The sequence below is a fragment of the Melospiza melodia genome, chromosome 23 (genome assembly GCF_035770615.1).
Source record: "Melospiza melodia melodia isolate bMelMel2 chromosome 23, bMelMel2.pri, whole genome shotgun sequence".
Taxonomy (NCBI): domain Eukaryota; kingdom Metazoa; phylum Chordata; class Aves; order Passeriformes; family Passerellidae; genus Melospiza; species Melospiza melodia.
The window spans coordinates 7,791,642-7,805,964 of NC_086216.1; the positions used below are offsets into that span (position 1 = coordinate 7,791,642).

The following is a 14,323-nucleotide window of genomic DNA, read 5'->3' on the forward strand; positions in this document are numbered from 1 at the left end:
TCTGCAGGAGTTTGAGTGGGAAAAAAAAAAAAAAAAAAAAAAAGAAAAAAAAAAAAAGAAAAAAAAAAAAGAAAATATTTAAAACCACACATTGCCCAGAAAGAAAGAGTGCTCTTTCTTTCTGGGCAATACGGGAGTGGCAGTGAATTACGGTAATGGTAAGACTAATGCTCTGCTACATAGCAGAGCAGCAAAGTTCCTCCTGCTCCTTGGCAGTGTGGAGCTGAGCGCTGAGCAGGGCACGGATCCCTCCAGGGAGCCCGGAGCCAGCCCCTCAAGCCGCGGGATACGGGCACTCAGCCCCACTGCCAGCTGCTGGAACACCAGTGGGGCAATAAAGGGAGCAAAGCCGAGGATTTCCAGGCACGGAGCCCCATCCCCGCATGAAAGAGGAGCCTGCTGTGCTGAGAATCGCCTTCCCAGATGCTCACAGGAGCTGTGCTGCCTTCTGAAGACTGAAGAGGTGGGTGTGGGGCAGACAGAGCAGCTTGGGGTCTGCTCTTCCCAGCATCAGCTATCTCCACAGGCTGGGCATTATTTGGTAATGATCACAATTATAATGCTCAGAGATGCTTGATGCAACACTCACTTTTCATGTATATGCTTAGATAATCTGCCCTTTTCTTCCTTGGGATTATTCCTCAACTTGTTCTATCTGGTAGGAAAGAAAGTAAGATCCAATTCCATTTTAGTGTACTGAAGTAAAATACCCACAGTGTGATACCTACCCCCCATCTCTCCCTTCCCCCCTCCTCCCTGCCTGTGAACTGGGAATTTTGGGGCTTCAGAGTTTGAAATGCTTTTGCCTACAGGAAAGTTCAACATGAAGGCTGGGAAATAGGACAGCTGTTACTGCTTAAAGTGCGACCTGAGGGACTCATCCCAAAGGACACTTAGAGAGTCCTTCCTCATCTGGGGTTTTACAGCCACAGCCTTAGTGGTGGTTTTTCACCTCTGATTAATAACTGGGACAGAAATTCTATATCCACATGGAGATATTGGGAAAGGTTTTGCAGCTCCCACTTGCAGCTCTGCTCTCTGTGCCCCCCAGGTCTCGGTTCCCAGGCTAATCCTCACTTTTCCATCTGAGGTACCTTTTCTCCATATTTAGTCAGCAAAGGCTGAGCTTGGCTTCCAGATACCCTGAAATGTTGTGTCACTCACTAGGAGGCTTGCTCCTTGCAACATCTTCTGCTTGGCTTTGGAGTTGCTTTTCCTTATAGATTTTCAAAATTGGCAGCTCAGCTGGACTAACACTTAAGTGGGGAATAGTCTCGCTTAATAAAGAAACTTGAGATTGAATTCTGGGCTTCTAAATCTGCTGCACAGTTTGTATAGTCCTGAATTGTGTCCTGCAGGCTTCTGTCTTTCCTAGAACTGGTCTCTGAAGGTGAGCTAATAATAAGGATTGATGCCTAGCCCCATAAAGAAGGGAAAATTCAGGCAGGAAAACCCACATAGATCTCTCAGTTGCTGTTAAACAGTGCTGGGCTGGAAATGGTTGGTTCCACTGGCTGGAGCCAGCTTGAGGAAAAGCACCCTAAAATAGCCTCCTGCTCTATTCATATATGGGAACCCTAGCAGCGAGTGTGGCTTCTGGGAATCGCATTGTTCCTGTTTTTGTCTTCTCCAGGGGGGTGAGGATCTGCAGAGAGCACGAGAGCATGGCCCTGCGCACACGGCAAACTCCACTCTTCCCCTCAGAGCAAGCCAGGAGCTGATGTACATGAGCTTTAATTTGCAGCCCAGGACCTCGGCTGATGAGTGCTCCACATATGGAAAGCTCTGACTGACAGCCGAAACCCTGGATGGGGAGTGATGGGTATCTCAAACAAAACTGCTGAGCAGACACAGCAGCAACCTCCGCCCAGTCAGGTTTCTAAGCCAACTTTAAGGCAGAATTAGGACTAACACCAGGCAATTAAAAGCATCAGTGATTTTCTCTCAGGAGAAGCTAAATTCGAGACCCTTTGGAATATTTACTTTCCTTAAGTACAGAAAACCTTCCCCAAAAGACAGAAATTATTTGAACCTTCAGCTCCAGTACTTCTTATCACATAGCCCTGGAAAGTGGGACAAACAGCCTCAGCTTTTTGTATCCCCACTTGTGCACACCAAGGAAAATGCAGAAGGAGTTAAATTTGACTTGGAACTTGTGAGTATCAACCATGTTATTCTGGTGAAAGCTTAGGAGAAAGGGTAGATTTTCTAATATGTTTCTGGATCTTTCTCATTTCTTCTGGTCCTGCAGTCCTAAAACATTCTTCAAAACTCTTTTCCCCAGCAAGGCTAAGCAAATGTTTCCTATAGGACCTTCCTGATCTTGTCACTGTTCCTGCCTGGAAAGGGGGTGAACTTCAGCAGCCTCACATGGACATTATCAGCCATGGCTTTCCTTCCTGGAAATTCCTCTGAGTGCTCCAACTGCACCCACTCTGTGGAGCCCGTGAACATTTCCAAGGCCGTCTTACTGGGTGTTATTCTAGGGGGGCTGATTGTTTTTGGGGTTTTGGGTAATATCCTGGTTATCCTGTCCGTAGCCTGCCACAGACACCTCCAGAGTGTCACTCACTATTACATCATCAACCTGGCTGTAGCTGACCTCCTCCTGACTTCTACCGTCCTGCCCTTCTCAGCCACCATGGAGATTTTGGGCTACTGGGTCTTTGGGAGGATCTTCTGCAACATCTGGGCAGCTGTTGATGTGCTTTGCTGTACTGCTTCCATCATGAGCCTCTGCATCATCTCCATTGATCGATACATCGGGGTGAGCTACCCACTGAGGTACCCCAGCATAGTGACAGAGAGGAGGGGGCTCCTGGCCCTGCTGTGTGTCTGGGCACTGTCCCTGGTCATCTCCATTGGGCCCCTTTTCGGCTGGAAGGAGCCAGCCCCGGAGGATGAGACAATCTGCCAGATCACCGAGGAGCCTGGCTACGTCTTGTTCTCAGCACTGGGCTCCTTCTACCTGCCCCTGATCATCATCCTGGTGATGTACTGCCGGGTCTACGTGGTGGCCAAAAGGGAAAACAAAGGGCTGACCTCTGGGCTGAAGACAGAGAAATCCCATTCCGAGGAGGTGACCCTCCGCATCCACCGCAAAAACATCCCTGGTGCAAGCAGCTCTGCAGCCAACCCCAAGAGCAAGCACCACTTCTCTGTGCGCCTGCTCAAGTTCTCCAGGGAAAAGAAAGCTGCCAAGACCCTGGGAATAGTTGTGGGATGCTTCGTTCTCTGCTGGCTCCCATTTTTTGTAGTAATGCCTCTTGGTAAGTAGAGCTAACCCCTGTGTGTCTTCCAGCACCTTCTGGGCAGGGAGGGCTGTGCTTGTGGCTGGGTGTAGTAACACTGACCAGAAAAGCTCTGAGGGAACAATTTTGTGCTGCAAAGCTGTCAAAACACCAAAACACTCACCACCACAAAGCAGGGACCATGAAAAAAACCACAAGTGTTAAATTCAACCAAATCTGGTCTCTGGTGATGAGAAACAAAATTCTGAAAACCAGGGAAGCAATCTTGTACTTCTTCCACATAGAAAATTCTCTTTTGTGAAGTAGAGCAGATATTTGTGACCATCTCTGCTATAGGAACAGGATCTTTAGGTGCTTGTGGGTTTATGTTTGCTGCCAGGTGACTTAAATGTGTAAAAGGTCATAATTTATATACATTCAGGGTTGAAGTAGCTGTTCACAGATCTGCTGGAGTGCCCAGCATTGATGATTCCCACTCTAAGGAAAAAAATATCTGCTTCCTATGAGGAAATTCATCCTGTGAGATACCATAACTCCAAACAAAGTTAATCTTTTAATCCAATTTTTCATATGACCAGTCAGGAGACAGCAGTGAGGGTCCTTCCGACTAATTTTATACTGCTCTGGATTGCAGCTTTTCTGGGAACTCATTGAGCCCACCAGCCAAACACTGGCTCAGCCACCATGCTGGAGGTGAATATTTATTCTCCAGTTGTCATTCCAAAGTGGAGCAAAGCTGGGGATTTGTTCTGCTTTGCTGGAATATAAAGAAGTAATTAGAATTTTAATTAAACCTTGCTCAGTTACCTTTGATGCAGTTGAGGATGGAAAAGCAGAATACTAATTCCATACCTGTAGCTGAGGGTGAAGGACATAGCTTATCACACTGGGTTGGGCTCTGCCATTAAATATTAGGTTTTTCAAACATCTAAAATCTGTGACTTACTCAATTTCAGGGCTTTTCTTATGGAAAGGGCTTATGCTGCACAAGAAAAATAAAGTAAGATTTTATGGCAGCTTCACGTAGTAAGACAACAATATGGACAATTCAGAAATGGTAAAACAGTGTTACCTAAACATGAAAAGAAAGATTTGGGGATTTTATTTTCCTTTTCTTTTTTTCTTTTTAATTCTGTTTTTTCAAACTTTAATAAATAACTGGGTTTTTTTTTTTTTTCAATTAATCCCTACTGGCTTTACCAAGATTTGTCAAGACACACAAAAACCTGTTGCTAATGTGAAAAACCCCAAAAAATCAGAATTTTTTCCTCTTGGTCAATACTGGGAAGTGCTGATTGGAACTGTTTCTTAAGGAGAAGCCCTCGAGGGCCTAGCTTGTGCTGGCCAGGATGTCAGCACGTTGAAATGCTGCTTGCCAAGATGATTGAAACATACTCAAAAAGGGTTTGAGAGAATGCATTAAACACACTTTTCATCTGCAAATGTGATTGCTCACAGAGAGCTGTTGTTAATTAATTTGCTCTGGATTCAAGAAATCTTCTCGGCTCCAGAATGACTTTGTATCCTCCTTTGATCCCATGTAAGGAAACTCTGGAGGTTTTTTTCCTCTTTTTTTGGGAGGTTACTGGGTCTTTTTAAAGCATATATTATAGGGCTTTCAAAACCTATTTGCTGCTTTTGTCTAAGGACAAAAAAAAAAAAAACTGATTGAACAAATGAGTGGCACTAAAAAAGTCCTCAAAAAAGTCAAGGCCTCATCTTGATGCAGGGCACTTTCCAAAAGATTACAGCCACTTTCAGGTCTGTCCTGTACCCAGGCCCAATTAGGATAGGGAAGGGAAGTGATCCTGACAGGGTCTTGCGGTCCTGTCAGGGTCTGACTTTCCAGATGTATAAAATCCTTTGTTGAAACCCTGGTGGAGGCTCATAGCATCCATGGCTAGGCAACCAGAACTTGCCCAGCTCTGGAGCTTTGTGGCCATGGGACAGACCAAAACATGGTCCCATCAACCAGTTCTGGAGGGATTTGACGGATGTGAAGGGGCCATGCAGGGACATCGTTTATAGGTGGACTTGGACGGCTGGACTCAATGATCCAAGAGATCTTTTCCAACCTAAATGCCCATAATTCCATGATTCCATCAGCCAGACCACTCCCAATGCAGATTGCCCACAAGACAGACACACTTAAACTGCTACAGAAACCTCTTCAGACAACTGTGCTCATCATTCCATGCAGCACAACTTCCCCAAACCTAGATTAATTTCACTGTAATCTACATCACCTTCAAGATTTCCACATCTGTTAACATCCACTCTACCAGCCAAGAACTGCTTCGAAGCAAGAAATATTAGGTTTACTGAAGTGCATCATAAAGCAGGGTGGAAGCCTTTGAGGTGTAGGCATGGGAAGGCCAAGAGGGATGGAAAGATATTGAGAAAGGCACAATATCCATGTTGGCTGATGCTGCTGAAAATAACTGGAGAAACAAGTGAAGTATCCCTGCCATAATAAATTATTTGAATTGAAACTGGAGTGTAAATGTACCAGTTGCAGTCTGTGTAAGGAATGTTTTTTCTCTTAGTATCTTGGATTAAGTTTCATTCCAAAGGTTCTGTGCAAAATCCTTCAGCCCAATAATCCAACACACCTTCTTCTCATTTGGCTTGAGGTTTGTGGAAAAAACCAGGAAATTATTATCCTGTTGCAGGAGAATAAGTGAGGCCAATATTTGCTTTTCAAAACTTCTGTAACACACAAGGTTGTCAGAGCTTTGGTTTCCACTGGTAGAAGTCAGGTTTTCATTCCTGTGAGCAGAACCAAGCAGAACTGACATCAGTGACAGCTTCAACTGACAGTTCAGTGACCACCAGACAAACACAAAATAAAAAAAACAGAGACAGGAAAAAGCAGCTTTGAGCCTGTCTGCATCTCTCAGAGAGGGTTATGGAGAAGAGCCTGAGCTTATCTGCAGCTCCTGGGCCAAGGGGCAGGGAATTTGTGGGGAGAGGCTCAGATGCAGCTTCATCTGGGCAATCAGGGCTTGTTGGGCTCTGGCATGCCCAATCGCAACCTGCATTTTTGGCTTTTTGTTCTCCTCTTGCAATTTTTAGAAAGGGATATAGGATATATGTAGATAGATGGATAGATGTAGAAAGACTCAGAGCTGGAAGAGCCCAGAAATCAGTGAAAGCCCCCAGTGATGGAAGGTTTTCAAGTGATAGAACAGATCTTGTCCTGGAACTGGAAGACATTTATATGTTGTTCTGGGAATTCTTCAAAAGGTTTCCTTTCAGCAAGATAAAAGACAGTTGCTTGGAGGTTGTTTTGAGGTGAAACATGCACAGAACTGATGTAAAAAAGGGTTGGGGGTGTTGCAAAAATGGTTCCTGGCCTGGGACTAATGATTTTTCTTAACAAACTCCCAGAAGAGAACAAGTTCCCAGAGCTTTGCTTGTGGTCTATTTTCTGTGGATCAACTTGCAGGTGTTGCTTTCCAAAGCTGGAAGAAATAAAAAGGGAAAGTCTGAGCTAGGAGGCCACAGGGGGAAAAATCCTAAACTGTGCAAGGGAGAGGAAGGGTTTTAGCATTTGTCAATCATTCTCATGATTAAGAAAGCAAAAAAGAGGATCTGCTGGAGGGTGTCTGTGTTTGTGGTCTAGGAGTAAATTAGTCTTGTGAACTGACACAAACACTGTCGAGGGAATCCTCTAATCCTGTCTGCAGATGGTTTCTATTTACTATTTTGTGGTAATTTTTTTTAACAGAGTCAAAGAGGACCACTCTACTTTCATTAGACATAAACCAGAAAAATAAAGTGCATTTTTCCGTCTCTGCTGTTGACACAACATGACCTCTCAGAGGGTCACAAGGCTCAGAGTAGCAACACACATCAACACAGACTCCCCACATCAATATTTCAGCGTTCTCTTAGTGATAGAGAAAAAAAAGATATAAAAGTGGAAGAAAACCCTCAGAATAAAGCCCCAGCTCTTTCTCTGGATCCCAGCTGAGGGGGAGGAAGGATGCTTGCCCTCCTTGAGTCACGGAGCACAAGTGTCTGTGCGAGTTAAACCATTGAATGGGGAGAATTTCAGCCAGGAAGATAAACAGACAAGATATTTCCATTACTAGGGTTTTTTAAGGCTTTTTGCTGATCACAAGGGGCATTTTTCATAATCACACACTGGAAAGGCACTGTTGGTCTGGGCTGATAATTCAGCTAATGACAAAGATCCCACAGACATCCCTGGGCTAACATCTCTCCACCATTCCCAAATCCTGAAATGTGTCGCAGTGACTGAAAACACAGCAAAGGAGGGGAGGAATCAGTATTAAAACCCATTTGTACTAAAAACAAAGGAAGGAAGGTCGATTTTCTATGCTCTGCTTTGAGAGCCACTCCTCTGTGTGTCCCCTGTCACAGGAGCCTCATCCTTGTCTCAGAACATCCCTCCTCCTGCAGCCACCACCTTGCAGTCCCCAAGTAAAGGAAACAGGAGTGTCACTCACTCACTCACTCACTCTCAAATGCCCCAGCACAGTTTAGGGTTGGGGAGTGATGGAAAGGCCGTGGTGAGTGATTCTCCCACCCCACTGAGCAAATGTCAGGATTTGTCTGCAATTTGGATAACGGGAGAGGTACTTGGCTCTTGCTGAAAGAGATAATTTCTTGTTTCTGACTCCAAGGATTCCAAAATCATGACAGAAAACAAACTCATGAGGCAGCCTGAGACTGACTCAGATTCTCAAACTATTCTCTGGTTGTTTGGTTGGTTTTTTTTTAATTTTTAAAGGAAAATTACTATTTTATTTTAAGTGAATGACTTCAAGAGTGAGGGCTTCAGGGCAAATATCAAGTACCTCCAAAATGTCAGCAATGGGATCCAGACCCATTCCACTGCAGTGAGAGCTTGGGAACTGGAATTGGAGTGACAATTACATTGATTTGTGAAACAATGTGATTGTTTGGGTTCACACGGGTAACAAAACCTCAGTTTACCTTCCCATGGTTTTTTATCAGCTTTCTAAATCTGCAGCTGCCCACAGCAAATCTGGAAATAGTTGCTTGCTGAGACATTTCCCAGAAATATCATCCATCCTAAGTGGGTACAATATGAAACAGAGCATAAATTAGGTCTGAAATAATCCAAATCATCAGAGCAGTGTTCCCAGACTGACCCATTCCTGCTGCCTGACCTTTTCACCTCTCACCTGTGCCCAGACACCCTCATGGTGCCGCAAAGAGCTGAATTCAGGGGTTTGGGAGGGAAAACCAACTTGCTCCTCCTTCTATGTCTGTTTATTATGCATCAGCAATAGCCAAACACAAAGTCCCTCTCATTTTCCCTCAGGAATAGCCAAAACATTCCAGGCCCTGGGGAGGCACAGCTAGAAAGTGCAAGACTTCCTCACATCACTGCTTTTTTTCTGTACTGGTTGTGTTAATTGGATTGTGCAGAGTCCAGGTTCATTTCCTACTGTCCAATGGTTCTTTGATACCATTTTTTATTCCATAAAAAAATACTTCCCATAAGGGAATAATGAGGGCCTATAGGAGAGGTCATGTGTGTACAGGGAGCAGCTTTCAATGTCTGCAGCAACATATATATCTGTGTGTGTATGTATGTATATCTTATATATACTTATATATACTTATTTTCTATAAATACACTTTCCAGAGGGTGGATTGAATCATGACCTGAGATGCAGCATAGAACACTTAGGGAATAAAGTTTAGAGCTAACACTGGGCTTGGGAACACAAAATGCAGCATATTTATCAATGTTTGTAGAGCCATGAGAGATTAGGAAGGCCATGGTACACAGTTAATTCCCTTTGGAATATCATTGCTCCTCTGTGCTTCATCCTCTGGGTCTTTATGGCTCTGGAAGATGTGATGCCCTCTGGACTGACTGCTTCAAGACAGATCCCAGGACGTGAGTTCTGAGCTTTGCTTCCCTGTAACTAGAGCACTCTTCCTGTTCCCAGCCTGAAGGGGCTTCAAGAGCTGGAGAGGGGCTTGGGACAAGGGAATTACAGAACAAGCAGAAGTGGCTTCCCAGTGCCAGAGGGTAGGGTTGGATGGGATTTGGATGGTGCCCTGGGAGGTGGGGAGGGTCTGGGAGGGAATTCCCAGAGAAGCTCTGTCTGCCCCAGACCCAAGGCCAGGCTGGACAGGGCTTGGAGCACCCTGGGATAGTGGAAGGTGTCCCTGCCCATGGCATGGAGTGGCACAGGATAGGATTTAAGGTCCTTTCCAACCCAAACCATTCTGGGATTCTCTATGGACACAACCCCGATCTCCCCCATACACTGAAGCAGCATCACCCCCACCTGACCTCTGTGCTCTGTCTCAGTCACCATATTTAAGCTACACAAAATAAAAAGAGGGGGAAAAAGCAGCAAACCTAAACAGAGCTGCAAGATTCAGTAGCAGAGATAGATTTGTAGTACAGATGGATTTATAGCTGTGATGGATTTGTAGCACAGATGGGTTTGTAGCTGAGATGGTTTTTAACACCACAAAGGGTTCATGGGTCACACAAATACAAGGGATCTGATCCCTATGGTGCTGGCAGCAATGATGTAGAGTAAATAACACATGTTTTTACAGTCTGGCAGATTCCAAAACCCTCTCTGCTGTCCATCAGTGAAATGACGCATGGCATCAGGGCTGGTTTTTAAACAACCCATAATCAGGCAGCTCTTGTGACAAATGACAAAGTCAAATAACAGTTGTGAGAATGAATTAGCACTTACTCAAAAGGAGGGATGCAGCAAGCTTACCTCTCAGAGCTGAAGAAACTTCCAGCTGAAAAACTGGAAAATAAAAGATGTGGGAACAAAATGCAATCCTGACATTTCCAGGGATGAGTGATGAAATACTTAATGGCAAAAGATCTCGGGAGGCTCATAGTACATTTTATTTCATTTACTTTAACAAGAAGCAATTGTATTGTGCTACTGACACTTGAGTCTCCTCAACATTTTGAAAACAAAGCAGGAATTGCAGCGTCATTTACTCAATCCATGATTCAAAATGCATTAAAAGATCCAATGAAGCTTTCTTTACTGTTCCTCCAGCACAGACTGCAGGGGGACATTGTAAGGTGAAGCCTTTAAATTTTAATCAGGTTTGCTGCTACTTACAACTTAATTCCTGACAGTGTGCAAAGGAAGATATTAAGGCCAGTGAATAGCACAGAGAATTAATTTCAAGGATGAAAACTTAATATATTAGCTGCTGTTAACCCTCCAGCTCTCCTAGAGGACACCTGGATGGCACCTGTGATTCCACCTGGTATGGAGTGAGAGGACTGGAAAAATTTGCTCTGAGAATTAGGTGCAAAAATTCTGCTTTCTCAGCCCTGGATGATGGTGTCCAGGTGTCCAAACTTTAACTGACATGAACTGGCATTCACCAAATGGTCAAGGATTGAATGGAAATGCTCATCCCAGCTCCACCTGCTTTCCCTGTGCTCACTGCTCTGTAGGGAACATGTACCATACACCCTAAAAAAGACATAATTCACCACACTTGTTTAATCTCATGATTAATTATGGTCATTGTTTTAAAAAAATCCCACAGAATCTTTGTTTTATTTCTCCTTTGAGTTCATCTGACCTGAGCTGTCCATTTTGAGAGCTCAGCACTGAACAAACTACTTTGTCACCAGGTTTGAAAATGCCTCCTGCTCATTAACAGATCCATCAGCCACTGAGATTGATCACAACAACATCAGTGAATATTAAAGGTTTGCAAGAAAGGGACGTGTTCTTAGGATTCTCTGGGGAGGAACACCATTACTCAAGGATTTGGAAAATAGGATATTTTTCCCCTTTTCCTAGATACTCAGGTAGCCAACAGGAAATGTTAGGGAATATTTCTGAGCTACAGAGGTAACTGTGGGGCTGCAATAGAAGGACAGCGATTTTGGTGGCCCCTGAGTGTCAAACACACCCTACAGACAGGCTGGAGGGGGAGTTTTTACCAGGGCATGCACTGATAACACAGGGGAGAATGGCTTGGGGTGAAGAAGGGTACACTTGGATCAGATATTGGGAAGAAATTCCTCCCTGTGAGGGTGGTGAGGGGCTGGGATGGATTTCCCACAGGAGCTGTGGCTGTTGCATCCCTGGAAGTGTCCATGGGCAGGTTGGAGCACCCTGGAATAGTGGAAGATGTCCCTGCCCATGGCAAAGGGCTGGAGTTAGATGATCTTTCATTTCCCTTCCAATCCAAATCGTTCCATGATTATCTGAAAGCCAGTGTGTAGTGGAATCAGCAGATGGCAAAGTCTCTGTGCTGTTAAAGCTCCTTCATTTTCTTTCACTGCGTATTATTCCAAGGCAACAACGAGTGTCTCCACTGATGAACCAAAAAAGGCTACATTAATAAATTAACATGCAGATCCCACCCCAAAAAAAGAGCAAGGGACAGACTCTGACACTGGCTGTTTTCTATTTTTATCAGACTTTGGCACAGCCATTGCATTCCATCTGGAGGGAGCCAGGAGTTGCAGCAAACAGGAATTGTTATTGTTTACCCATTTTTACACTTGGCCTCACACTGCTGAATCCATAAACTGGGATTTGGTTCACCTTTTCTCGCACCACAAAATGGGAAACAGCAGATACATAGCATTTAAATGAGGAAGCAGACAAAAAAAATTAGCATAATTTGGGCATTTAGAAGCCTTTCATTATTTTTCATCTGCCAATGACTTCAGCCAGAAAGTTCTTTGAGAATGTTATTTAGTTGTTTTTCACTAAAGGAGAGAAGCATTAATTTGCTGAGAAAAAATTAGGTTGTGGATATGTGTGCTTACTTGTGCTTCATTGCAAAACAGCATTTGTTTTCTTTAGCAAAATCTTTTTGGTCTTAAAATCTGGTTTATACTGAAAGTAATAATGAAACTACTCTACCTGAGCCGGCTTGGAGCAACCAGAAGCTACCACAGAGGCAGTGAGAACCATGCTTGGTGCCCAGGTCATATCTGAGGCTGCAATCAGAGGTTCAGCTGCCCCAGAACAGAAACAGAGCTCCTGTGGCATGTTCTGCACTGCCTGGGGAAGAGACAGCTTTGGGAAAGGCTTAGTGCCCCGAAAGAGGCTCCAAGAGAGCTGGAGAGGGACTTGGGACAAGGCCTGGAGGGACAGGGCAAGGGGGAATGGCTTCAACTGACAGAGGGCAGGGATGGAGGGGATATTGGGAAAGAATTTCTCTCTGTGAGGGTGGGGAGGGGCTGAGATGGAATTCCTGGAGCAGCTGTGGCTGCCCTGGATGGCTGGGAGTGCCCAAGGCCAGGCTGGACGGGGCCTGGAGCACCCTGGGGTGGTGGACAGTGCCCCGACCCATGGCAGGGGGTGGCACTGGATGGGTTTAAGGTCCCTCCCAACCTAAACCATCCTGTGATGATTGTGACTTGGTGTCGCTTTGCTGCTGCTGTAGCACACACACACACTGAAATTAATTGGGCAGGAGATCTTTCTCCTTTTTAATACCTTCATTAAAAATCAGCTTGGGTGGGAAGAACCGATGGGTTGTGCTCATGCCACTACTGCTTCCAAGAGTGGCATGGAGGAGGAGGAAAAGTGCATTGCTCTGCAGGCAGAGCTGGGGCTTCTGTCCTCACGAGAGCATCGGGAGATTCCCCCATTTTTTGGTTTGACATTTGAGGTTCTCTTTCCAGCTGACATCTTCAGGTTAGGGTGAGGGGTTAAAAGGGTCTTAGCAGATACTGATTCTGTTCCTCACATCTAGACATCACTTCGACCCCTCAATTCTGTGTTGGCTCGTTGTTTTTAGGGGTTTTTACTATTTTGGTGAGGGGCTTCCTCATTTGCATGTCAACCCCGATGTCATTTGCATGCCAACTTCCTTGCCCCCTCCTCTTCACCGTCCCAGGTGCCATCCTCCAGGAAGCAGCAGGGTGCCACTGGACAAAAAGGGGAATTCCCAACCATCAACAACAGTTAACAAAAAACCATTAACAACAGGTGATTACAACAACAAACAAAAAGTTAGAACTCCACCCTGGCAGCAACCGGCTCAACCTATGAACTCTGCGCCTTTAAAAGAAAATGGGCAACTTTTCTACTCATAACACACACAGCCTGGTCCGAGGCGAGGTCAGAGACGCCTGCAGGGCTTCTCACCCTGCCCCGTGTCCTGTCCCCTCCCTGGGCCATGTGCTCTGCCCAGGGTGCAGCAGCTGCTGCCACCACAAGATCGCTCCACATTTCCCCGCAGATCCCGTGTTCAGTAGAAGAGCAGGTTATTAATGTTATGAATAAGAAGCTTGACTAGGCCAATATTCAAGCAGCAATCAATTTATTATTTAATACGGTAAAGTATAAGCAATACAGCGCTGGGTACAGTGGGGGAAATTTTCCCTCCAACTGCACACCGATAATTGATGGTTACAGGTATTTATAGGAGTACCCATCAGTTTTTTTCAGCAGTTTCTATTTCCAATCTTTTACTCATCAGCAATTTTTATTCCAAATTATCACATCACAATTCTATACACTATTGTGATTTTAATTTCTCAGGATGTATTCTCAAAGGAGCATCCCCAGATGGTCACAGTCCAGTTTCTGAAAGAAGAAAGATTAATGCCATCTGGTGGGGTCCAGCTCCCCAGATGTGTGTCCACCTTTTAATTGCAGAGACCATAAATCTCATAACAGTGATGTCCAGCTTCCCTTTGGTCGAAACCATAAACCCTTGAGGTGATGTTCATCTTCTTTTCTCAAGCTGTTTTTCTCTGCTTCAATAAGGTGTGAGATAAGCATATTTCCTTTATATATATTCCAAAGCTATTGTTTCAAGGATACAAGTAATATTCTAAAATTATACTTCAAAACAGAGCTTTTTATGGATTAAATGCAAGCAAAAAGCAACATCCTTAACACCTTAATTCCAATGCTCCTAAATCAACTAGGGTTAATTGCAAACAACAGATAGGTTCAAAGGCCTTTTTCCATGCTTTATTTTCCTCGGTTATTATTAGAATTCGCAACTATCCCATTGTCGGGGTCCACACATTTCACATTCACAAATACACACGTCGCCTGTTTGTACCTGACACGAAACACAGCTTT

The 14,323-nt window shown here is 44.6% G+C and overlaps 1 protein-coding gene across 2 annotated transcripts in view; it reads left to right on the plus strand.

The window, feature by feature from the left end:
• The first annotated feature begins 222 nt into the window (after positions 1-222).
• ADRA1A (adrenoceptor alpha 1A) overlaps positions 223-14,323 on the plus strand; it is a 30,050-nt gene continuing 15,949 nt past the window's right edge. For both annotated transcript variants that reach the window (XR_010030401.1, XM_063175248.1), the window contains exons 1-2: positions 223-463; positions 1,634-3,269. Coding sequence is in view for 1 of the 2 variants with exons in the window: in XM_063175248.1 (XP_063031318.1) it covers positions 2,387-3,269 (883 nt within the window). In the remaining variant the exon portion in view is untranslated. The remainder of the gene's footprint in view (positions 464-1,633; positions 3,270-14,323) is intronic.